This window comes from Eptesicus fuscus, chromosome 15 (assembly GCF_027574615.1).
Source record: "Eptesicus fuscus isolate TK198812 chromosome 15, DD_ASM_mEF_20220401, whole genome shotgun sequence".
NCBI classification, from domain to species: domain Eukaryota; kingdom Metazoa; phylum Chordata; class Mammalia; order Chiroptera; family Vespertilionidae; genus Eptesicus; species Eptesicus fuscus.
Genome location: NC_072487.1, coordinates 29,396,491 through 29,422,532, shown reverse-complemented (window position 1 = coordinate 29,422,532; position 26,042 = coordinate 29,396,491). Strand labels below are relative to the sequence as shown.

The following is a 26,042-nucleotide window of genomic DNA, read 5'->3' as shown; positions in this document are numbered from 1 at the left end:
GGTTCCCCATTAGACTACATGGCCTGATTGCGATTCTTTATTGTTCCCAAATAAACCCATTTTGTTGGAGAACTATCTGGCTATTTGTTTAAAGAAAACAGATTGAAACATTGCATTTTTCCCTCTAAACAAGTCTAGAAAAATATCTATTTTTTAAAATATATTTTATTGATTTTTTAAAGAGAGGAAGGGAGAGGGATAGAGAGACATCGATGAGAGAGAAACATAGATCAGCTGCCTCCTGCACACCCCCCACTGGGGATGTGCCTGCAACCAAGGTACATGCCCTTGATCGGAATCGAACCTGGGACCTTTCAGTCCACAGGCCGACGCTCTATCCACTGAGTCAAACCAGTTTCGGCAAAAATATCTATTTTTAATTATCTCAGTTTTCTTATCTTCTTCATAAATAGGATAGCTTTGAATGTGTTCAACCTTTTAGAACCTAGAGATTCTGATTATAAGAAAATGTATAGTAAAGTGTTTACTATGCAAAAATTATGGTTATCTGTATAAAGGAAGATATGATTTATCTGCCTCCCTGAAAAGAGGAAGTGGGAGGGCATGAAGAAATGCTCTAAGGTAAGAATGACGAACAGAGTCATCTCTGCCTTTAGAGGCCTGCAGATTATGCACATTTATGGAACTGTGACCTCCCTCCCTTTTTTCCATCCTTCAACAACCCCTTACTAAATATATCTAGGTACCAAGCTCTAAGTTTTGTGTTGGAAACAAAGATAAATAGAATATGTCCCTGTCCTCTAGAGAATAGAAAATGTAATGGGAGGTGAACACACAATACAGTGAACAGATTGTGTTCACTGAATTGTACACCTGAAATCTGTATAATTTTGTTAACCAGTGCCATCCCAATAAATTCAATAAAAAGGCAGGGGGGAATGTAATGGGGAAGGCAGTCATGCAAACAAATAATTACAGCTCTAAATTAAGTGTTTGAGTAGAGATATGGATTAAGTAGGGAAATAAGAAGGAAGCATTTCCTTCACCTGGGAGGTATCAGAAAAAACATCCTGCAGGAAGTGGCATTTAAGGGAAATCTTGACATTTGAGTTTTAAGTTTTCTAGGCTGAGAAGGCATGGTAAGAAAGAGACAGGCCAAGTTCAAAAGATGATGGCTAGAGGGGTCTAAAGGCAGGAGTTTACTGATAACTTACTCTCAAGATAAAAACTGGAATGCATTGAAGTGTTCCACAAATCAAAATCCAGCAAATCTGTCAATTTTACTCCTAGACCAGTGTTTCTCAAGATTTCTTCTTAAGGCAGAGGATCATGATAAGGATCAGGTTAAGGATGGATTATAACCTAAAGTAACTTTCAGAGAACACAATATATCTGAAGTGTCATAAATTTTACTAGAGGCCCAGTGCACAATTTTTGTGCACATGTAAGGTCCCCTAGGCCAAGCCTGCCATCAGGGCCATGTCCGCACGCTGCCGGTGCCCTGGGGGAATAGGAGGTGGGGGTGGGGAGAGGGCAGAACCCCAGACCCCGCCACCACCTAGCAGGCCTCGTGAGCTCATTTGTGCCTGGCTGGTCCTCATTCCTCTCTCCCCAGTGTTGAGTGTCTGAGCTGTTGGCTGCTCCGAACCTTATGGCTCGTTCCCTTAGTAACACGATCTGAGCCTGTGGGCCACAGGACCACAAGGTGCTCCATGCACCTCCTGGTAATAGTTCTTTGGTCATTATGGCATCACGGCGTTACAGCCACAGGCCTTTTATTATATACTTAAGCTGGGCTCAGTAAACTATGTCCACAGGCCAAATTCTGTACTCTGACACCTACATTTGTGAATAAAGTTTTATCAGAACACAGGCACATTCATTCATTTGCATATTGAATACAGCTACTTTTGTACTTCAATTGCAGAATGAGTAGTTGTAACAGAGATTGTCTGCCCATAAAACTTAACATATTTACCATTTGAGCCTTAAGTAAGTTTAGAGCTATATATCAATATGAATAAATCTCAGAAACATAGTATTGAGTTCAAAAAATGTTTCAATATTATAAAGAACCATGTTAAATAACGCTTTAAAAGACCCCAATTTACTATTGTTTAGAGATACATGTACAGTATTAAAAGTAAAAAGACAGATATACCAATAATAAATACCCAACTAAGGACAATATTTATCTCTTTGGAAAAAGGAGGAAAAGAGGAATGTACACAAAGTGGGGTTTTAACTATTTGAAATGTTTTGTTTCTAAAGCAAGGTGGTAAATAAAAAAAGTACTCATTATATTTTTTGTATGACTGATATATTTCCTAATTTAAAAACCTTTTGGTCATACAAAAAATTACACAGAAAAAATTAGATGGAGTTGTTATGGGGCAGATTCTTTTTCCCAGAAATGGTTACAATATCTTCCATCCCACATGTTCTTCTTACAATCTGGCTGACACCCCTCCCATCGAGAGGTAGGGGTTTGTGTTCCTCTCCCTGAAACTGAGTGTGTTTTGGTCAAAAGAATATGGTACAAGTGACACTAGGTGACTTTCAAACTGGGCCATAGTGATACAGCTTATGCTTTGTTCACTCGAAGTCTCATTTTTGAAGTCTTCAACCACTGTATAAACAGCCTTACTGCTCTGAGGCAGGCATGCTGTGAGGAAGCCCAAAGTAGCCCACAGAGAGAGACCATGTAAAGAATCTAGCCCTGAGACTTTCAGGGAAGAGATGCCTAGCTAGTTCTCAACTGCCCTGGTCCTGATTCTTCCCGTTTTAGTTGTATATATGACTGCAATGGATTGACAGAGTCTGAGCTAAATCCAGGCTTTCCAATTGAATTATTTCAGAATTCCTGTCCCACTGTGAGTGATAGGAAAGTGATAGTTGTTACTTTAAACCTCTGAAATTTGTTTTACAGAGCAAATTGTAACTGGAAGTTGAACCCTAAATTGACCCCATCATCAGAAGTTGAATCCTAACTGCCTTCCGGGAAATATGAACTGAATTGATCCAAAGACCCTCAGAAAGGTTCAGCAATAGGAAGGACCAATCTCAGAAGGCAGAAGAAGGCATGTGATTAAAAACAGGTTTAAATTGTAAGTCTTTAATGAGAATCCCAAATTCCCAATCCTATCTGAGCCACAGTAAAAATCAGTGATTCTATTAAAAAGAAAGGGGACACACTTTAAAATATGACTAGTTTAAGTAATGAGCCACAATATGAAGTGCTTTTTAATCTATGGAAATTCCAATTTCCTTCTTGTAACATGTAGTTCTTTTAAAAATAGCATTAGAGATTATAACAGAAAACTTCCAGTTAAGGTACTTTAATGTTTCTCCTTCCCTCTCCCAGGGATCAGTTAAAAGGGTGTGGGCTAAAAAGTTACAGAAAACTAATGGAATATGCATGAACCTAAGACTATAAAGCTGTTACACCTAGAACCAAAGCAACAAGAGGAGGGAGAGGTTTCCAGAACATGAAAGAGTGAGTCATGTAGAGCAGGCCACTTTAAGCGGAGTGAGTAGTGCTTTCCCAAAAAGGCAACAGACAACTGGAGGTAACCTTTCAGGGAGAAAGCCAGGGAAATAAATATACTGACCTCATTCGCTTCTCATCCTGCATTTCCTGTCTGTGCTTCCTCCCCCTAGCCAAACTCAGAAGCCTGAAAGCACTGACCCCATTGATGTACTTCTTGCCCTGGGACCCCAGGACAGCGAGCAGGTTGAGGTTGGCCCTGGAGGAGCAAAAAGAAGACAATCAGCATAGAGGTGCCATTGAAAAGGTAGTAATCATACCTTCAGAGAATATATTAAAATTCACTATTTCGATATATATATATATATATATATATATATATTTGTAAAAGTTCTTGACTTTGGGACATGAGCTAAGAAAATGAGATATTCTGAGGTGTGATAAGATTCTAGAATAATTAGTTCTACAGTCAATCTTTTACTTTTATGTTTTGCCTATTTTGACTTGAACATACACTGGATCATAACTGGTGTCATAAACTTTAGTATTTGCTCTGCATCCATATAAATAATTTATTTTTTATTTTACTGTTCACATCTAAGTTGTTTCAGCTATACATCTAGTAAGAAGTCATGGTATGTTTAAACTGTCTGCTACTATGGTTTTTGACAGAGAACTTCTATCTTGTTTTTACAACTGGGAAGCTTTGAACTAAGCAGACACAACACTATCATAGGGAAGGAGAGAAAGCCTTCGTTATAATATGTACTGTGTGGAGAAACAGAAAGCTGTATTTTGTTACATACAGAATCACTATTTGCAATTATTTATTTATATCTTTTTTTTTTTCTTTAGTTTTTCTTCTTTTTTTTCCTCAAATTTTTTTTCTTTTAAAATTTCTTTATTGATTAAGGTGTCACATATTTGTCCTCATACCCCCATTCCCATCCCCCCCCCTATTTATTTATATCTTAAGTAACTTACTATACATACGAGCTTGGTTCCACAGATGTAATTAATTTGGTCTGCACATGACAAATAATGTCTTTTCCGAGTCTCATACCTCTAAGCTCTGGCCTGCCAATCCTTTGAGATCTTGATTAGAATAACAGAGATTCCTAATTTTGACAGTAGTCCCCCCTCCCCCCAAAGGCTTCCTCGTGAATAAGTCCCACCACGTAGGGAAGGAGAAATCACCACATGGAAGTGAGTACAGGAGATCTTGAGCAGTTCTTCTTTCAGAACTTTTCTACTTCCTTTCAAAACTTTGGATTTATATTTCCACCTGCAAGATATCTCCATTTCAAATGCAACACAGCTCAAATAGAAATCACTGCATTTTCCCAACTTGCTTCTTCTTCTAGTTCAGTTAAGAGTATCACCATTTACCCAAGCCATTAAGTCTCCCAAATTAGAAACTTGGGGAATTATTCTCAGCATTCTGTTTTCCTCATCCCTCATATCCACACTTGCTACAAATATGATAGGCTTGATTTTCTAGAATTCTCTGAAATCTATCCTTTCTTTAACCCACTGCCACATATTTCACCAAAACTGACACAATTGCTTCTTCTCTAAGCTTTCTGACAACAATCCCCCTGCTTTCATCCCTTAGTTTTTCCCTAAGGCATCCTTCCACATTCCTCTGCTGTCTTTCCAAATGCAAATTTAATCACATCAGTGGACTCCTTAAAAACCTTAGTTTCTCCCTGGGGCTCACAAAATATACTGCTTTGAATGCTAATTTTCACACTCTGCCCTTTTCTATTTAGTCAACCTTTCTTGGATATGAAACCTCTTCCAACCTGTAAAAATGCATACCTTCTGTCGTTGCTGAAGCACTCTTCCCTTTTTGAGTATGCTTTAGATTCTAAATACTTTCCATAATAACAGCATGAAAATGATTTGTGTACTACCAAGGGACAGGCACTATGCTGCAGACTTGACATGCATTGTATGTTATAAGCACCATTTTACATTGAGAACATTGAAGCAAATAATTTGTCCAAGATCATACTTTTAAACAGCAAAACTGGAACTACAATTCAGGTCCATCTCAATCCAGGAACTGAACATGTAAATGCTTCCCTTCTCAGTTCCAGTTGTACCCTTATTCTTAAAGCTCCCAGATCATTCTCGTCTCCTTTCTCTCACTTCTAATTGCTGTTTTAACCTGAACAAATATTGGATCATAACTGGTGGCATACACTTGAGTATATGCTCTGCATCCATATAAATAATTTTTTATTTTACTGTTCACATCCACGTTCACACCAAAGCATACTGTTTGGTACTAAATTATTCTTTAATATCTTCATTATTGTAAATCTTAGAATTGTAAATTCATTGTGAACAGGGAATTAAATTTTTAATATGCCTCCACAAGGGGATAGCATATCTTTTAATAGCAAATAACTATCTCCTATTGGGGCAGGAGATAAGTGTGCTTTAGATATGTCCATCATCGTATTTACACAGGTAATGAATACTCAATATTTACTTTAATCAGGAGGAGACAAGATGAATTATATTTAGAGGATATAGATGAAGGTAAACTTTTCGGCAAGGACAGAGGCTATATATACTATTAAAAGGAATATTCTTTTTCCTGCCCCTCCTGTGTCGGGCTTTTTTTTTTTTTTTTTTTTTTTAACACTACTGGTCTTCTCTGTATTTGTAGTTATTAGATTATTAGAAAAATGTTGCTCTACCTTATGGTAATAATTAGCACCGGTCTCAACAAAGTCCCAGTTATAAATATATTTTTTTCTCCTTTCATATGCTCTCTTCCTTCTGAAGATTATTATTTTCACTTTTAAAAAAAAGCCCACTGGTTAGGTAACGCGGCGATGGGCCTATTTCTGAGGAGAATTTATTCCTAGGAAGATCTTAGGAGTTCTTTCTTCCGAGGTGTGTAGTTTCGCAGCCTTTGTTTTCCACGCCACCCGTAGGCCAAAAGCGCACCAAACGGAGGGTGCACAAGCAGAAACGCCCGTTTCTGAGGAGTGGCCCTCCGGGGGGCGACAGCCGCACTCCCGCGGCCAGAGGTCCGGGGGGAGGCCCGCGGGCCAGGCAGGGCGACCCCAGCAGGGCCGAGGCCTGTGGGCCTGTGGGCCTGGGGCCGCCGCCGCCTCGGCTCAGCGGCGGGAAACCGCCGGAAGTGGTTTCCGGGCTGAGGTAGCTCTCGGGCCTGGCGGCAAACGAGTTGGCGAAGCAGAAGGGTCCCCAGAGCAGCCAACCCCGCCAGGCCGCGTGGCGGGCGGCGCCCCAGTGAGCGCAATGGAACGGGCTCATTTCCTTATGTGCTTCCTCAGAAACGTAGGCCGCGGCCGCCCGCTGATGATACAAGTGCACGCCAGTTTCTTGTTTTGGGTGTGTTTTTTAAACCACAGGACCGTACCCGCTACAACTGAGGAGTCGCTCGCCCCCAGTGCCCCGAAACAAGGACCTAAACTGCAACCATCGTGGAGGAGGCCCTCGTAACCGCTCAAAATCCGAAGACTAGAGGGCGTGCCCAGAACCTAGGTGCAAGCCAAGGAGCAAGTAACGGCTCTGGGCAACCCCGCCCCTCCGCCCCGCCGCCCCGCCCCCCCGCCCAAGTAGTTCCCTCGCCACTTCCCCGGGCGCTTCCTCTTTAAGGCGGAGCCCGCTGTGGATCTCGCGAGATCCGGGTTGGCGCCGTGACCTCCATGTGGGAGCTAAAGCTCTATAAGTAAACACTCCGCGCGGCGCAGACGAGGTTTCTTCCTATTTGTGCGGCGCGGCTCTAGCAGCGGCGCCTCAGTCTAGTTCCGGTTTCCTTTCGCTCTCAGCTCCGCTCGGTGGGTGCGCGATCTAGGATCGCGGCCGCCTATCGGGCCCGGCGTCTGGTCGGTGTTCCTCGCTCGTGCGCGCGCTCGCCCGCGGAGAGCCGGAGCCACCGGGAAGCGGCGCAAGCAAGGCGGGGCGCGGCGCCCTAAGCGCAGGGGGAGACAAAGCGGAGCCAGTCCCCTTTTCCGGCGCCAAGATGTGGATCCAGGTCCGCACCATCGACGGCTCCCAGACGCGCACCATCGAGGACGTGTCTCGCAAAGCCACAATTGAGGAGCTGCGCGAGCGGGTTTGGGCACTGTTCGACGTGCGGCCCGAATGCCAGCGCCTCTTTTTCCGGGGCAAGCAGGTGAGGCGCGCCCACCGCAGCCCTCGAGAAGCCCGAGGCGAGGGCAGCGGGGCGCCTCCAGGATGCGTGGACTGGGCGGGTCGAAGGGCTTGGTGCGCCACGCGCGCAGAGCACACCTGGCTCCACTTGGAGTGGGCACCCCGAGAGCCTCAAAGTGCGGGCTTGGGCCCGCTGAGGGTGCGCAGCCGGGTCCCCGCCAGCCCCGAGTGCAGGTGCGCCCGGCGGGGTCGGAAGCGAGGGCGCCTAGAGCTCTGAGACCTCGCTGCCCTTTCCAGTGGGGCAGCGGCCGCAGGCACAGCCGCCCAGAGCGCGTGGGTTCCTGCGCTTCCCGCGCTCAACGAGGTCAGGGGCCCCTGGAGGGCGGGGAGAGCAGCGGGCCGTGGCGGCCATGCCACAGTGCAGGTGGGGAGGGCCGGCGGCTCGGGCTCCCGGTGGCGCTGAGCCGGCTAACGGCTTTTCCGCGCTCCGGTTCCCAAATAAGAGGGGGGGGAAACTTACATACTGGGCACAAGAACCCCTAGCTCTGCCTCCTCGGTGTGGAAGGGATTTGTAAACACTGAAGATCTGCAAGGTTTACAGAACTTTGGATCCCCGTCCCTCACCTCCTTCTATCTCTCTTGGGGGAAGATTAGAGACCTGGGCTGAAGGAGCTATTGATGGAACCCAGGACCGGGATTCCACTGCCCAGTATAGGCCCAAAAGGTTATTCCCAGAAAGGAAGGGAATATGAGAGACTGTTTTGCTCTTCTTGTCACCTTCTAAATAGTCTCCTCACCTGTTTTTAACAGGGCAGCTGGAGCACAGCCAGCGGTACATATTTAAAGGCTGAAAGTGTTCTTGGCGGTGAATGTATCTATGGTCTTCTCTGGTAGTTTGTACGGTATGGCCATGCACTGGCCCATTGAAGACTTTTCCTATTCCACAAGTCTCTCTTGGTCTATACCAGAGACCCAGACACATCCTATTTTTCTTGTCTTTTTATTTTTTATGTTAACCCACTGAAAAAGTTGGCATTCACCCGTTGATAGACCACAGTTTGGCTCTGATCCTGTGGTTTGAAATAAATGTAGCTCTCTTGGATTTGGTGGTAGCCGTTTTCCTACAACCACAAAGGATTTGAAAGGAATCTTTTTCTACCCTTGATATGCTTACCCTTCTAAATCTGCCCAGAAATTTCAGAGTAACAAGATTACACTCTGAGAGAAGAGTGAGCCATGAGATTATTTTGTTTTTAAATAAATGTTATAGCTTCTTTGCTCTGTTTATTTTAATTTGTTTTTAAATAAATGTTATAGCTTCTTTGCTCTGCAGCCAGTTTATATTGATCCTTTAGTGTTTGACTTGTAATAAAAACGGGTGTTCAATTTAGTTCTAAACTTCGCTTTTGAAATAACTGTATAAAACACTATGTAGATTTATATTGCTGTGCTGCCAGTGGCTGGTACCTTTTAATATTTTGGTCAAAGGTGAAAAGCATGTAAACAAGTCTTGTGAATTGTACGAGGGACAATAGCACATGAATGCCTGGGATGCTTTGGTGACTTCAGCACCAGTGATGGAAATGAAGCATGAGAATGTACTCCTGGGCAAAACCCCCTTGTCAAACATGCTAAAAGAAAGTATGTACCTGGTTGCCTTGAGGAAAAGGTAGGGGTTGGGTTAAATTCAGTTTAACACAATAGATTTCCAGTACACCAGGAAGCTGGTTCCAGGTTCAGGGAAGTGTTTGGGATAATAACTTTTTGTGCTTCTTTCCCCAGGATAATTGATAAAGTAATTTTGATTTTTTTTTTTCCAGCTCATTGATAAACCAATAGGGATAAGGAATGGACCTTTGATGCTCACTGAGTAGGAGACAGGGAAGGAAGACACTGCTCCAGCTGTGTTTGCTTCCTTATGAGCTTAAAAGTTGTCATGGCAGTGATTATTATCTCCATCTTCCGTCTTTGGAGTTCACAGTGCATAGATAGGGTAGTATGTCTGCAGCGGGCAACTACTGGATTGGTGTCACAGGACTGCCCTTATCTTGTAAAATGCCTTCATACTTACTAGAAAGAGGCACTCCTTTTTCAAGAGGCTTTACTGCCACAGTGAAAAACGTTAAAAACAAATTTACACTGTCTGTGATGTAAATGGTACCCTTTTCCCTTTGTCTGTTATACCTGCTGCTTTTACTCTTCGGTGTGTATCAGAATCAATTGTGGATATTTTATTACAGATGTTCAGCTCACACCAGAATTGCAAGTAGTTGAATTTAACAAGATCCCACAGGGGAGTCTGATGAACACCAGACCTATTAGTTTCTTACTATTCAAAGTGTGGTCCCTGGGTCAGCAGGGCCAGCAGCATTAACTTCACCCTGGGAGCCTCACACCAGACCTACCTACTGAAGTCCAATCTGTCTTAACAAGGACCGTAGGTCCGTGGTCGGCAAACTGCGGCTCACGAGCCACATGCGGCTCTTTGGCCCCTTGAGTGTGGCTCTACCACAAAATACCACCGCCTGGGCGAGTCTGTTTTGAAGAAGTGGCGTTAGAAGAAGTTTAAGTTTAAAAAATTTGGCTCTCAAAAGAAATTTCAATCCTTGTACTGTTGATATTTGGCTCTGTTGACTAATGAGTTTGCCCACCACTGCCCTAGGTGATCTGTATGCAAATTAAAATTGAGAAGTTAGGTAATTGACTCCACTTTTGAGGGTCAAAATGGAGAATTAGCAATTCAGGGTTAAGTTCTGGTTAAAGTAGGGTAAACTCATTTGGGTATTCTCTTAGGAGGGGTGGGGGTTGAGTGTGAAGCACCCTGGGGATTGGTGGGGTTTTGTTGTTGCTGTTGTTGTTTTAAAGAAGTTGTGCCCTAGCCAGTTTGGCTCAGTGGATAGAGTGTTGCACTGTGGACTGCAAGGTCCCAGGTCCAATTCCAGTCAAGGGCACATGCTTGAGTTGCAGGCTTGATCCCCAGTAGGGAGCGTGTAGGAGGCAGCTGATCAATGATACTCTCCTCGTTGATGTTTCTATCTCTCCCTCTCTGAAATCAATAAAAATATATTTAAAAAAAAAACAAGTTGCATTGGTGCATCTCTAAATCTTGTAAGAATCCAGAGCTTTTCCTACTTTGAAAAAATCCTCTCTCCTTTCATTCTTTCCCCTGTACCACTTAGAGATAACCTTAGAGTAGATGGTAGATATGAGGTATGAACCAAAACTGAAGAAAAACTGAGTAGTAGTTGCCTTTTGCCTGTGGACTCTTCCTTTTTACACAGACTACAAAGTAAAAATGTTTGCCTATTTAAAGGTTGTGTTTGTGTGTTGTCTATTGTATATATTACTAGAGGCCTGATGCACGAAATTTGTGTGAGGGGCTTGGCCCTCGTGGCCCCAGCTGCCTCAGCCAGCCCTTGCAGCCCTGGCTAGTCCTCGCATCCTCAACCGGCCCTTGCAGCCCCAGCTTCGTCTGGAAGGTCATCCGGAAGGACATCCAGTAGGCCGTTCGGCAGTTCACTCTAATTAACATATTAGCTCTTTATTATGTACGATAAGTGAAAGGTACATGAAAGTTGTAATTAATGCCCTCCTGCCTGCTTATCATTAGCTTCTTGGGAATGACTTCCCCACTGCCTTCTCAGTCACTGCCACTTGGTGTTTGCTTCCTAGTTTTCCCTTGGATCATTGTTAACAATCCTTTGTTAATCCAGTAAAAATTCAAGAGTGCAGTCTGGCAAAACAAAATTCTAGAGCCATTCCTGCCTCTCTAGCATTATAAATGGTGGGCCTCCATCTTCTAGGAAGGCAGTTCTCAAACATTTTCTGCTATGAGACATTGATGGACTTACAGTTACATGCCTGAAATTCATAGGTGTTTGTAATTTCTAAGTGACCCAACCCCCTTCCCACTCAGAGTATAGTTTAAGTGACAGGTAACTATTAAATTTAGGAGAACTTAAGTACTTTTCCAGTAACAAATCATTCCAACATTCTTTACAACTCTTCACAGTGGCTTAGCTATGTGGAACTTGTTGTGAAATAGATAACTGTTTTAGGAAAACTAGAAAGATAGCCATGAATTAGGGGAGGGAGTGGATAATATGGGTCAAAGTGTCTCTTATAGTAAGCATGAATACTAATTGGAAAGATGGTTACTTACATGTTAATGTGAGCTTAACTTCTGTTATAGGACCTCATACCTTGAATATGCTTAGTGCTTCACTCTGACATTCACTCAGGCATTGCTTTTCCTTTCAAACCAAGTATCCTTTGAAGCAGCTTGTATTTACTGACTTGGTAGAAACTAGTGAAAGGGGTTGAGTATATAAGAATACTCTCACCCTAACCAGTTTGGCTCAGTGAATAGAGCGTTGGCCTGTGGACTGAAGGGTCCCAGGTTCGATTCTGGTCAAGGGCATGTACCTTGGTTGCAGGCCCATTCCCAGTAGGGGGTGTGCAGGAGGCAGCTGATCGATGTTTCTCTCTCATCGAGATGTTTCTAACTCTGTCTCTCTCCCTTTCTCTCTGTAAAAAAATCAATAAAATAATAATAAAAAACCAATACCCTCAAGGTCCCTCTGACTCTTGTGCCTCAAATTTCAGTGGAAAAATGTTTATGGAAACACGTTGGATTTCCAATTATATCACCTTAACAGCTCATCATTTTAGGGAATGCCCTACCAGTTAACTTGCACATTCTGTGCTATTGGAGAGGTGTTTTTGTTTTCTATTTTAAACACTTCCATTTTTTTTTATAATTGCCATAATATGCAACAGTTGTATATTCAATCAAATTGTGTGTTTTTTTCAGCTGTTCCAGAATTATTTCGTTCTATTTTCTTTGGGGGGAGGGAGGATCTTGGAGATAAAAGAGGGGGAAATGAACAGCAATTAAATTGTTGATGTGCCTAGGGAAATGATAGTTCTTAGCTTGAAGGAGTTTAGTTTTATTGTATCATAGTGAAATGACCTGCGAATTTTACAAAGAAACAAATGGAGACTTAGTTTCCTAGGGTTCTGTAACAAAGTACCAAAACCTAGGTCTAAAACCACAGAAATGTTTGTGTCAGCGTTCTGGAGACTATCCCTTTGAAATCAAGGTGTCCTATCAGTAGGACCCCTTCACTCTCGGAGAGCTCTAGGGAAGAATCTTCCTTGCTTCCTTTAGCTATTAGTGTTTGCTAGCAATCTTTGATGTAATGCATCACTCCAGTCACATGGTTGTTTCCTCCCGGTGTGCCTTTGCACTTTCCTCTGTGTGTCTTTCTATCCCAAGTTTCAACTTTGTGTTTACTTTTTTAAATCCTCACCAAGAGGATATGTTTTTATTGATTTGAGAGAGGAAGACGGACACACATCAATGTGAGAGTGAAACATCGATCGGTTGCCTCCTGAACATGCCCTGAGCAGAGATCAAATTAAAACAAGGGTATACGTCCTTACCTAGGAATGGAACCCACCACCTTTTGATGTATGGGACGACGCTCCAACCAACCGAGCCACACCAGCCAGGGCCAAATTTCAACTTTTTATAAGAATACCAATCACAATGGATTAGGACCCACCTATATGACCTAGTTTTTTTAACTTGATTACTTCTGTAAAGACCATGTTGCCAAGTGTCACATTCTGAGATAGATGGTATTAGGATGTCAAATATTTGGATTGACACAATTCAGTGTATTATAGAGACCTTGCCAAAATATGGGTAAGTTGCAGGATAATTTATTCAACCTGGAAGACTTTTCATGATGTAACTTACAAGCTTGAGGAATGGATGGGCCCTGGCCAGTGTGACTTAGTTGGTTGGAGTGTCATCCCCTATGCTAAAAGTTCCCATTCCCTGTCATGGTACACACCCAAGTGGTGGTGATCCATTCGTGTGCATGTGGGACATAACCAATCAGTTTTTCTCTCTCAAAGAAAGAAAGAAATGGATGGAATTAGAGAACTTTAGGCAAGTGGAATAGCATGAGCATGTAATTATTCCTGCTTGAATTGTTTTTTTCTGCTTGATTTAAAAAAAAATTTAATGACAATCTTCGGAAAGATGAAATGGTTACTTTAATGTCTTTATGAACACAAGATCATAAAAAAAGTCACTTTCATAAAACCTTTCTCTTGCAGTGCATTCAGGCACTGTTCATTGAAATAAAATTTGGTGAGAAATCTAGATTTTTTTCTTCTTCTTAGGTGATGGGGTCATAATAGCAATGATGTGTTGTTTTTTATTTCAGTGGCTATCAGTGTACCCTATAGCTAATATGGAATGGTTCTTATTTTATTGAAGTCCTGAGAAGGTACTGACATCAGAGGCCATAAAGTAATAGGAATAGTTTCAGGATCTCGAAATTGCAATGCTATGTATTTTATTTTAATAATTTGACTAGGACCTTTGGGTACCTAAAGATATAGAAAAATCAAGTTTTGAGAGAAGCATTTTAATCTTTTTCTATCTTTTGTTTCTAGTTGGAAGATGGATATACTTTATTTGACTATGATGTTGGACTGAATGATATAATTCAGCTACTAGCTCGCCCAGACTCTGATCTTCCTAGCACATCTAAACAGAGTGATATGCATGCCAAACCCTGTTCTGATAATCCACCTAAAGTGAAGAAAGCACCAAGGGTGAGATCTTCCAGTCAGCCACCTACATCAGCTCGTGATTTGCTTATTGATCCTGACATTGGACTGTATAAGGTATGTTGTATTCAGAATTCTTGTTAGTTGTGCCCTGGCCAGTGTGACTTAGAGGTTGCCCGTTTGCCTGACCTGGGTCAGGGCACATGCCTAGATTCCAGGCTCAATTCCCGTGCGGGGGGTGCTGGAGGCAGCAGATTGAAGTTTTACTCTCACATTGATGTTTCTCTATAAGTTAATTTTAAAAACTTTTTAGCCTGACCAGCATGGCTCAGTGGTTGTGTGTTGACCTATGAATCAGGAGGTCATGGTTCGATTCCCGGTCAAGGCACATGCCCAGGTTGCTGGCTCGATCTCTCCACTGTGGGGCATGCAGGAGGCAGCCGATCAGTGATTCTCTCTCATCATTGATGTTTCTATCTCTTTCTCCCTCTCTCTTCCTCTCTGAAATCAATTAAAAGTGTTGGGTTTAAAAAAAATTTTTTTAGTAAAATTTAAATAAATGTTTTAAAAATTCTTGTTAGTCTGTTCTCTTCAGGATGTTGTGAATAAGTACATTGATTGCCATTTGAAAGTAAAGCTTGGGCTGTTAATACTTTTTAAAGTCTTTTAAAAATGTAAAATATATAGATAGAATTTAAAGCATAATAAAGCAAATACCTGTGTAATTCCACCAAATTTAAGAAGTAAAATGATGCCAGTTCCTTTTTAAAGCCTCTTATATGCCCCTACCAATAACAGATTTCCCTCTCAAAACAAGATAAACTACTTATTCTGACTTTTATGATCATTTTCTTGTTTTTCTATAGTGCTGTTAATGTATATATCTCTAAACAAAATGTTTTCTTTTGCCTGTATTTGGATTTTATATAATGGAATTCTACTTTTTCTCAACTTTGAGAGATTCTGTATAAAGCTTTATTGACTTAAATATTTTTATTGATTTCAGAGAGGAAGAGAGAGAGATAGAAATATCAATGATGAAAGAGAGAGAGAATCATTGATCCAGTGCCTCCTGCACGCCCCCCACACTGGGGATCGAACCCACAACCCAGGCATGTGCCCTTGACCAAAAATGAAACTGGGACCCTTCAGTCTGCATGCTGACCCTCTATCCACTGAGCCAGATCAGCTAGGGCTAAAGCTTTATTTTTCACTTTTATATTATTTCATTTTATTAATTTATCACAATATATGTATCTATCTATGCTTATTAGCTATTTGAATTGTTTCCACTTTCAGTTGTTTTAAACAGTTCTGCTGTGAACCTTCTATTTGTATCTTGGTGTGAGTGCTCAAGAATTTCTCTAGGAATTTTTATCTAGAAATAGAAGTGCTGGTTGTTCACTCACAGGATATTGCCAAATTGCTCTCTACTGTATTCCATTGGTCTGTTTGCCTATCCCTGGGCCCACGCTGTTCTAAGTACCATAATGCTGTTTTGATATCTCCAAATTTAATTTCTTTTCAAAGATGTCTTGGTTTTTGGCTTTTAACACTTGCATGTAAAAATTTTAGAATTAGCTTGTCAAAACTACAGAAAAATCTGGAGGGATTTTGATGGGGATTATATATAGATCAGCTTGGAATTGACATCTTTTCAATATTTATTCCTTCTTCCGTGAACATGAACCGGTTTGGCTCAGTGGATAGAGCATCAGCCTGAGGACTGAAAGGTCCCAAGTTCTATTCCAGTCAAGGGCATGTACCTTGGTTGTGGACACATCCCCAGTAGGAGGTGTGCAGGAGGCAGCTGATTGATGTTTCTCTCCCATCGATGTTTCTAACTTTCTATCCCTCTCCCTTCCTCTCTGTAAAAAATCAATAAAACATATATATAAATAAAAAACTGGACAAGAAATTCTTTAAAAAAAATAGAAATGGGAGGCTTTTGCTTATATAAATAGTAATAATAACTTCCTTTTTTAAAATCCTCACCTGAGGATATTTTTTCCATTGTTTTTTTGTTTTTGTTTTTAAGAGAGAGTGAAGGGTAAGGAAGAGGAGGAAGGCAGAGAGAGAAAGAGAAACATGAACGTGAGAGAGTCACATCGATGGATTGCCTCACACAGGAGCCCTGATCAGGGCCTCGGGTTCAAACCTGCAACCCTACAACTGAGATATCGAACCAATGACCCTTTGGTCCTAGGGCTGAAGCTCTAACCACAGAACCATACCAGCCAGGGCAAAACATGACAAAAAAACATACCAATATTACTAACATATTCATATAAAGCCTAAGTTATATTTAGCAAATAAAACTGTGACTATATATTAAAAGAACATAGTACCTTGATCATGTATACTTCGTCATGAAACGGAATAGTTTATTATTAGAAAGTGTTTGGGTTTTTTAAAAATATTTTTTTATTGATTTCTGAGAGGAAGGGCGAGGGGGAGAGAGAAAGTCCATCAGTACACTTAAGACACTATTCCCAACCTCCACATATTTCTCTTTTTCATCTTGTCTGCTTTTTCATTGCTCTCTTCTGGCTATAATTACTTTTTAGTTTTTAGTTTTTTTTATAGACTTTACATTTTATTTTTAAATTTTTATTTATTTTAGAGATAGAAAGGAAAGGGAAGAGAAACATCAATTTGTTGTTTCACTTATTTAGTTTTTATGGATTGATTCTTGTATGTGCCCTGACCATTTATCAAACCCACAAGCTTGGCGCATAGGGACAACGTTCTAACCAACACAGCTATCTGGCCAGGGCAATAGACTTAACATTTTAGAACGATTCTGGGTTCACAGCAAAATTTAGTGGGAAATACAGAGATTTCTCATATACCCCTGCCAAAACACATGCATAGCCTTCCTCATTACCAACATCCCCTACCTGAGTGGTACATTTGCCAGAATTGATGTACCTACGTTGACACACCATCACCCACAGTCCATAGTTTGCATTAATATTGACTTCTTGGTGGTGTACATTCGGTGGCTTTGGACTTCTTCAGTTCTTAATTTCAAATGGATTACTAAGCAAGTTATGATTAACATGAAAACAGAGGATACTGCCAAGAAAACTTAAATATTCTCTTCTCAACTGTCTTCAAAACACAGGTTTTACAAAAGAGTTTTAACCTTTTTCTTATAGGCATTTTGACCCATTCAAATGTAATGTTCAGAAACTTCACTTCTGAATTTAAAAGCATTTTTTCCATACAGTTTATATGCATATCATGAGTGGGTAATTATACTTAACTAGTGGTCCGGTGCACGAAATCATGCACATTAAGAGGGAATTAATTAGAGGAAATATTTTAATACTAGAGGCTCGATGCACAAAATTGGCGATCAGGGCCGATCTGTGGGGCGACCAGTGGGGCAATTGGGGGGCCCTCCACTGGCACCTACCTTGGCCAGCCTGACGCCACCCACTTGCTGGCCCTGTCCCCCACCACTGTGGCTGGTCGCCTCTCTCTGTGGGGCGACTGGCGGGGCGATTGGGGGACCCCACTGGCACCCACCTTGGCTGGCCTGGGGCCTGCAGGCTGGGGGCAGCTCCTTCGTTAAGCATCTGCTCCCTGGTGGTCAATGTGCGTCATAGTGACCAGTCGTTGCACCAGTCATTCTGCCTTTCAGTTGATTTGCATATTAGGCTTTTATTGTACAGGATTAGAAGCCTGATGCACAAAGATTCGTGCTAGAATGGGCTTTTCATATGCAAATTAAGTATTTCATTTGTACCTCATACTTTCCCCTCCAGCCCAGCCCCTTTCCGCTCAGACCCTGGAGCCGCCTCTTTCCACTCTGGCCCCACCTTCCCACGCTGCCCAGAGGCCCTGAGAGACTGGGGGTGGGGCAGAATGCATCCCACCCCCATCACTTGGTGCCTGTGTATGCAAATTAGCTGCCATCTTTGTTGAGGTAATTTGCATATCACTCCTGATTGGCTGGTGGCTTAGCAGAGGTATGGTCAATTTGCATGTTTGTCTATTATTAGGTAAGATTGCTATTTGCCCTTTCTCTGTAATAGAAGTGTCAGAGACAAAAGTAAATTAATAAAATATATATGAAAATCTTCCTCCTGTCAAAGTCTGGGGCACGCCGCAGGACCCAGAGTTACGTCCTCGCCCTTCCACGTGCCTTGAAATCGCGTGAAACCCAAAACTGGCCGTCCCTACCCCCATTGGGCAAGATCCAGAACTGGCCGGCCCCACCCCTGTCAAGCCCCGCCGGGTGGGGGGCACAGCCTCAGGGTCCCTGTCAAGCTCCAACAGGGCGGGGTGCATGGCCTGAGGTCCCCGGCCTGGTCCCAGGGCAGGGGGCGCAGCCTAAGGTCCACCTTCGAGCCCCACCAGACAGGGGGGGGGGGGGTGCACCTTGAGGTCCCCGTCAAGCCCTGCTGGGCAGCGGGGCAGCACACCTTGAGGTCCCCTGCCCTGGCACCATGCAGCCTCGGGGCCCTACTGATCACTCGTTTCAGCTCATTATGGAAACCCAGCTTCTGCTGTGCATGCCACCATCTTGTGATGGTGTGAGGGTCAATTGCATATTACCTCTTTATTATATAGGATAGGAGAATTTGTAGTTCTTGTTTCTAGTTATAAATCTAGGGTTACTCAAGAATGCCTTACCTTTATGAGCTATTAAGTTCTCTCTTAATGTGTGATGTTTAAGCAATGACAGTATTTTTAGGTTGAAAAATAGGTTCATTAGGTTTCTGTTAACTCTAATTGTATTTCCAAATACTAAGTTATCCAGACACTAGATCTGCATGCTAGTTTCTTATTTTTCATATGCAAATTAAGTATTTCATTTGTACCTCATACTGTTCCATAGTAAGGTTTATATTGCTAAGGGTATTTTTGTTGTGACTGTTTTTAGCATATCCACTATATGCTCCATTCTCTTCTAGAATAATAATTGTGTAGTGTGATATGAAACTTCTTACATTTTGATTTGCTCTGAAAGAGTTATAGCTTCAGTTTATTCTCTCAAGTATTATAGACCTTAACATTGATTATTTTTTGTTTCATCTATTTTTTGTTTTGTCTGTAAGAAATGAAATTCTCCCTAGCCAATTTGGCTCAGTGGATAGAGCCTCGGCCCTTGGACTGAAGGATCTCGGTTTTGATTCCCGTTAAGGGCACGTACCTTGAGATCCCCTGCGCACAGGAGGCAACCAATTGATGTGTGTTTCTCCCCCTCCCTTCCATTTTCTCTAACAAATCAATGAAAAAATATCCTCAGGTAAAGATTAACCCTACCAGACCTGAGGCCCTGAACCTAACTGTCCCCTATACCTGGGCTCCTGAGCATTAAAGAGAAAAAATCAACATGATATAGAAAAATGTTACTTAACATGCAAACAAGTGGTTAGAATAAGATGGAACTTGGAGACATTGTAGAAAATAGGTCTACCTTTCATCTAGCGCCAATACTCCACCTCAGAGTCTGAATCAACCAAAGTATCTATCACCTGTTGGACTGTGATAAGCCTAGACCTACTTCGTTTTCCTGTTGAAGTGCTTGGTTCATCAGCCGCTCGTTTCATTGTGAATTTTCAGAATTTTTTCACGTCAAACCACACAAAGTCAATTCAAACACATGGGGGCAGACATTTACAATGGCTAACCATGAGGTTTGACCATGATTGGTTGGTTATTTTTAGTTTGTGATGCATTTTTTTCACGTACTAGGCAAAGTACCGAAAATTAGGTACAGCAGTATAGCGGCAGATTCAGAAATTACTGAAAAATTGGTACAGCAGTCTGGTAGGGTTAATAAAAAAGGAAGAGAGAGAGAGAGAGAAAGAAAGAAAGGAAGGAAGAAATTAAATTCTTTACACTTGTCAGTGGCTATTATGGAAGAAAAAGACCTTGTGTCCATTTAACGAGTGAGTTAATTTATGCAGTGTATATATACCATCTCTGATCTTTGTTATATCTAGCCTGGTTGGCCCTTAGGTCTTTTCCTTTTCTCCTAAACTCTTCATTCTTATGATACATTGAACCTTATGTTTTTCAAGATGTTTCATTGCTGCCATGTTACTACATACAGTGTCTTTGGTCAAATGTGGTACTTCTGATAGTGATAGTTAATTTTTTGTTTTGTCTGTATTCTCTCTACCTTCTATATTAGCTGGGTGGTTTGAAACCTTTTTATATTTTTAGTATCTTATTTCTTATTTCATCAGTTAACCTTTGAAGTTCTTGTTTACCTATCTTATCATCTCATGGCAAAAACATAAGCTTCAAGGTGAAGATGTCTTCAAATCCTAGCTTTACATTTCATTAGCTTTCAGTCGAGCAAGTTAACTGTTTCCTTATCTTGTAAAATAGGAAGTCTTAATTATTAAGGTTGTTAGAATTAGACAAGCCTAAATAAAGGAGCCTTGCATAATATCTGGCATATAGGTATTTAACTTTTAGTATATACTGCCCCTTACTCCTTCCCCAACTATCAGAATTCTTTTGGATACTTTTGGATACAAGTTAAAGGGATGTCTTTTGGTTTTTTGCTCCTGAAAGGGCCTTGACCTTTAGACAAATTTCCTCAGAATTTTTAGGAGAGTTTTTTTATTTGTTTGTTTTTAATAACCAGCTTTCATATTGTAACTCTTAATTTCTGGTATACTGTTTTTCCTTTTATCACACTGCACAGTTTAATTCTGGATCATCCACTAGACTTGACTATATCTGTCTTGCATCATATAGCTCTGTTAATTTTATCTCTAGTTTTTGAGGTAATAATGCATTTTCTAGTGAGTTACTAACTGGTAGAACTTACCTATTTTGTATAGATGGGTTCACTAGATTCTTCCCTTTGTACTTGTGCACAATTCATTTTTGAGTTTTACTTTCAGTTTAGTACTTTACTGTTTTCTGGTTGGACTGACTGTGTAAGCTATCTTTAGGATTCTGAAGAAATTAATGGAGCAAATTAATAACACAATCATAACACTTTAAATTCTTGGCTTTTTGTTAGTAACATTCTTTCATTAAAAAAATTTTTTTAATCCTCACCCGAGGATATGCTTATTGATTTAGAGAGAGAAGGGAAGGGAAGGGGAGAGGGAGAGAGCGAAAAGGGGAGGAGAAACATCAATAGGTTGCATCCCAGCTGGGGATTGAATCCGCAACCATTTTGGTGTACAGGTTGCTCCAACTAACTGAGCCACCCAGCTGGGGCTCATTAGTGACTTTTTTTTAAATATATTTTTATTGATTTTTTACAGAGAGGAAGGGAGAGAGATAGAGAGCTAGAAACATCGATGAGAGAGAAACATCAAGCAGCTGCCTCCTGCACGCCCCCCACTGGGGATGTGCCCACAACCAAGGTACATGCCCTTGACCGGAATCGAACCTGGGACCCTTGAGTCCGCAGGCCGACGCTCTATCCACTGAGCCAAACCGGTTTTGGCGACTTTTTTTTTAATTTAATAAATCTTTATTCAGATTATTACAAATTGTTCCTCTTTTTCCCTCCCATAGCTCCCCTCCACCAGGTTCCTACCCTACCCTCTGCCCTTACCACCCCCCCTCCCCCGTCCTCCTTTATAGGTGTACGATTTTTGTTCAGTCTCTTCCCGCACCCCCCATTCCCCTTTTCCCCGAGAATTGTCAGTCCGCTCCCTTTCTATGCCCCTGATTCTATTATATTCACCAGTTAATACTATTAATCCGATTTTTTATTCCCTTGGTTTTTAGATTCACTTGTTGATAGTTACGTATTTGTTGTTCATAATTTTTATCTTTTTCTTTTTCCTCCTCTTAAAGAATACCTTTCAGCATTTCATATAATTCTGGTTTGGCAGTGATGAACTCTTTTAGCTTTTTCTTATCTGTGAAGCTTTTTATCTGGCCTTCAATTCTGAATGATAGCTTTGCTGGGTAGAGTAATCTTGGTTGTAGGTTCTGGCTATTCATCACTTCGAATATTTCTTGCCATTCCCGTCTGGCCTGCATAGTTTCTGTTGAGAAATAAGCTGACAATTGTATGGGTGCTCCCTTATAGGTAACTAACTGTTTTTCTCTTGCTGCTTGTAATATTCTCTCTTTGTCTTTTGCTCTTGGCATTTTAATTATGATGTGTCTTGGTGTGGTCCTCTTTGGATTCCTTTTGTTTGGGGTTGTGTGTGCTTCTTGGACTTGTAAGTCTATTTCTTTCACCAGGTGGGGGAAGTTTTCTGTCACTATTTCTTCAAATAGGTTTTCAGTATCTTGCTCTCTCTCTTCTTCTGGGACTCCCATAATTCTTATGTTGGTATGCTTGAAGTTGTCCCAGAGGCTTCTTTACACTATCTTCAACTTTTTGGATTCTTTTTGCTTTTTGCTTTTCCAGAGGAGTGTTTTTTGCTTCTTGGTATTCCAAATCTTTGACTTCATTCTTGCGATCCTCTAGTCTGCTTTTAGGTCTCTGAATAATATTTTTTATTTCAGTCAGTGTATGCTTAATTTCTAGTTGATCCCTTTTCATATCCTCGAAGGTCTTGTTTAATTTATCGGCCTTTTCTAGGAAACCCTTGAAAAACCTTATAACTGTGGTTTTGAACTCTATATCCAGTCTTTTATTTTCCTCCATTTCTTTCAGTTGTGGCCTGCCTCTTTGTCTCTGCATTTTAGCTGCTTCCCTGAGTTGATGGAGTTGCTTTGTGTGTTAGGTGTCCTAGCAGGGCCCAGTAGCTCAGCCTCCCCAGTTACCTGTGGTGGGCCCTCTTGGTGTACCCCTTTGTGGTCTGTATGTGCAGTCTTGTTGTAGTTAAGCCTTGCTTGTTGTTGGTATCACTGGGGGGAGTTGGTCTCCAAGCCACTTGGCTGTGAGGATCAGCAGCCAGTGACATTCTTATTGAATGACTTTCCAGAACACCCTTGAGTACTTTCATATTTTTAAAAGTCAAATGTAGACATCAGAGTAGTCAAAGAAAACACCCATTTCATCACGCATTTCATTGAAGGAAATTTGGAGGAAAGTTAATTTTTATACTGGTAAATAACGGATTTGAACAAAATAAACTGTTGAACAAAATAGATCCAGAGACATAGAAGTATGGAACAGACTAAAATCTCAGAGGGAAGTCAGGGGTGAGTGGGTAGGTGGGAAGAGATCAACCAAAGAACTTGTATGCATATAAGCATAACCCATAGACATAGATAATAGGGGAGTGAAGGCCTGTGGCAGGGGTGTGGGCAGGCAATAAGGGGTCAATGGGAGGAAAAAGGGGACATATGTAATACTTTCAATCAACAATAAAAATTTTTTAGAAGTTAATTTTTATACTAGTAAATAATGGATTTTTACAGTATAATACAAAAAGAATAGTTTTGATCTAATCTTTGAAATTAAGCATGAAGTAGCTACAAATATTCTTAACCATTGTAACTATAAAAATAACCTGAGTTATATTAAGGTTTTTAAAGCAGTAGATGAAATTACACTTCATTAATTAACTTTAAACTTTTTTTTAGGTAAATGAATTGGTGGATGTCAGAGATGTCACCTTTGGTTCCTGGTTTGAAGCACGTATACATAGTGTAACTAGAGCTTCTGATGAACATTCACGTGGCAAAACTCCCCTGAAGAATGGCAGTTCTTGTAAAAGGACTAATGGAAATGTAAATCATAATTCCAAAGAGAGCACAAATAAATTGGACAATGTACCCTCTACGTCTAATTCAGACTCTGTTGCTGCTGATGAAGATGTTATTTATCATATCGAGTATGATGAGTAAGTGCTCATGCTATTGAGGACTTCATTAATGTTTTGTTTATAGAAGCAAAGCCTTCCATTTTAAGATTGTTTTCAAATAATAGTCTTTTTGAAGAAGTCATTTAGGGGTCTGTTAGTCTATTACTGTTTGTTTGTTTGTTTGTTTGTTTAATGTTTATAATAAGGGCTCCTTAACGCTCAGTGATCTCTGGCTCCCAAGCGGTTTATTGTTTTTGGTAGCCTAATACCTGGCTTAATTTAGTATGTTTCTTCCTCTATAAGGTTTTTTTGATAAATATTTTAATAATATTTTAGATAGTATATAATAACTATGTAATAGCTGTTAGAATGAGGTTGAAATAATATATTTTTATTGATTTCAGAGAGGAAAGGAGAGGGGGAGAGAGATAGAAACATCAACGATGAGAGAGAATCATTGATCGGCTGTCTCCTGCATGCCCCACTGGGGATCGAACCTGCAACCCGGACATATGCCCTTGACTGGAATTGAACCCAGGACCCTTCAATCCACAGGCCAACTCTCTATCCACTGAGCCAAACCAGCTAGGGCTTAGATTTTTTTTTTTTTAAATGCCTTACTATTGAGATAATTCACATACAATTTATCCATTTAAAGAATGCAATTTGTTGGTTTTAAGTGTACAGGATTGTGCATTGCCACAAACTAATTTTGGAACGTATTTACCGTTTCCACCTCCCCAAACCCCATACCCAGCAGTAACTCCCCAACAAAATGTTTTTAAATGTTTATATGAAGACAGTATTAAGAACTTAACTTTTCTAACACTGAATTATTTTTGTTACTTATTTTCAAAATCCTATAAAAATTAGTGTTGTGAAGGATTTAATATTTATTCAACACACTAAATGAACTTACATTCTCATTCAAGTGATCCTTAACATGTATGCCTAATATTTTGCTACCAAATCCTTATCAAGTGTAAGTGTTCAAGATCCTAAAGTGGTTGTGATTTTTCCTACCACAAAATGTTTTAAAAGACTTAGGTGTTAACACAGATTTTCAGTATGGGTGAGAAGGGGTTAAAACGGATACCTTTAATCTTTACTTTTCTAATACTTCTGACATGGTTGTGGCTAACTTGAAAACATAGCTTATTTCAAATGAGCTATCATCCTGCTTTATATCATAGTAGGTGGTAATAGAACCAACAACCAGAATAATATTAAGATCTGAGATTGGCCAAGACTGACAATATTGGTAAATCGAGGCTGGAATAATTTGTGTTCTTAGTACTCAGTCCCTGGGTTCCTGAATGCCATAGCAAAGAGGCAAGAATATAGTGGTGGGGCCTTTAGCTATCTGTATATCTGCTGTCAACAGAGTTTTTGATTTGCTTTGAGTTTTAGTTCTTGAAGCATAGAAGACATAACTAGGAAAACAACTATCTGGGACCTGATTCTGGTCAATAAATTATTGTTTGGCTAAAAGTATTGTACAGAATGGCACAACATACAAATAGAGTAAGAAGCTTTAAACGTTACATGAACCAAGGGTTATCAAATTTTTACAGTTTCAGGGGCTCTTAACTATGGAGTAAGACATTCCAAGGTGTAGGCCTGAGTTTGGTATAATACTAGCTCAAATCACAGTACCTTAGTGTTTATTTGGCTTTTTTTTTTAATGAAAGAAATTTGTCTTGGAATGAATGTTCAGCCCAGTTTTATCAAGCATTTGCTACTAAAGAGCAATATGGGGGAAAGGGATTGATAGTGACAGTTTAAATATAGTAAATATGTTTTATTAAAGGCTGAAGATAATATGTAACACCTGACAAATATGAGTGTTCATACTTATTTTAGTACATGTCTAGTTGTCTTGTTGATTTTTCCATTTAGACAAAAATATTAGAATTAAGTCTATTTCTAAAGGAAATTATATTTCATTCAAGCTAAATGATGTGTATATAACTTTAAATGAGGGACCATTTCTCAATGTCTTTATCTGTACTAACTTTGCATAGAAAGCAATGTCCATAATATGTTTATGAGGGATTTATCTATTATGGTGTGTTGGTCTATTCTCCATTGGGGGAAAATACTCCATAATAGATGCATATTTGTTCTGAGCTTAGTCCTGGTTTTCCTGTTAAATTAGGCTCTTAAATATA

General features: G+C 40.7%; 1 protein-coding gene and 1 long non-coding RNA gene across 5 annotated transcripts in view; one reads left to right on the top strand and one right to left on the bottom strand.

Moving 5' to 3' along the window:
- The window catches only part of LOC129151606 (uncharacterized), a 183,810-nt gene extending 177,397 nt beyond the window's left edge, over positions 1 to 6,413 (bottom strand). For both annotated transcript variants that reach the window (XR_008558246.1, XR_008558247.1), the window contains exons 1-2: positions 6,160 to 6,413; positions 3,573 to 3,707 (exon numbers count right to left, since the gene is read on the bottom strand). This is a non-coding gene — a long non-coding RNA (uncharacterized LOC129151606). The remainder of the gene's footprint in view (positions 1 to 3,572; positions 3,708 to 6,159) is intronic.
- A 748-nt stretch (positions 6,414 to 7,161) lies between these two features.
- Positions 7,162 to 26,042, top strand: part of UHRF2 (ubiquitin like with PHD and ring finger domains 2) — a 78,572-nt gene continuing 59,691 nt past the window's right edge. For all 3 annotated transcript variants that reach the window (XM_054727036.1, XM_028150619.2, XM_008145004.3), the window contains exons 1-3: positions 7,162 to 7,607; positions 14,057 to 14,290; positions 23,651 to 23,910. In XM_054727036.1, coding sequence (XP_054583011.1) covers positions 7,455 to 7,607; positions 14,057 to 14,290; positions 23,651 to 23,910 — 647 coding nt within the window. In that variant the 5' untranslated portion in view covers positions 7,162 to 7,454. The remainder of the gene's footprint in view (positions 7,608 to 14,056; positions 14,291 to 23,650; positions 23,911 to 26,042) is intronic.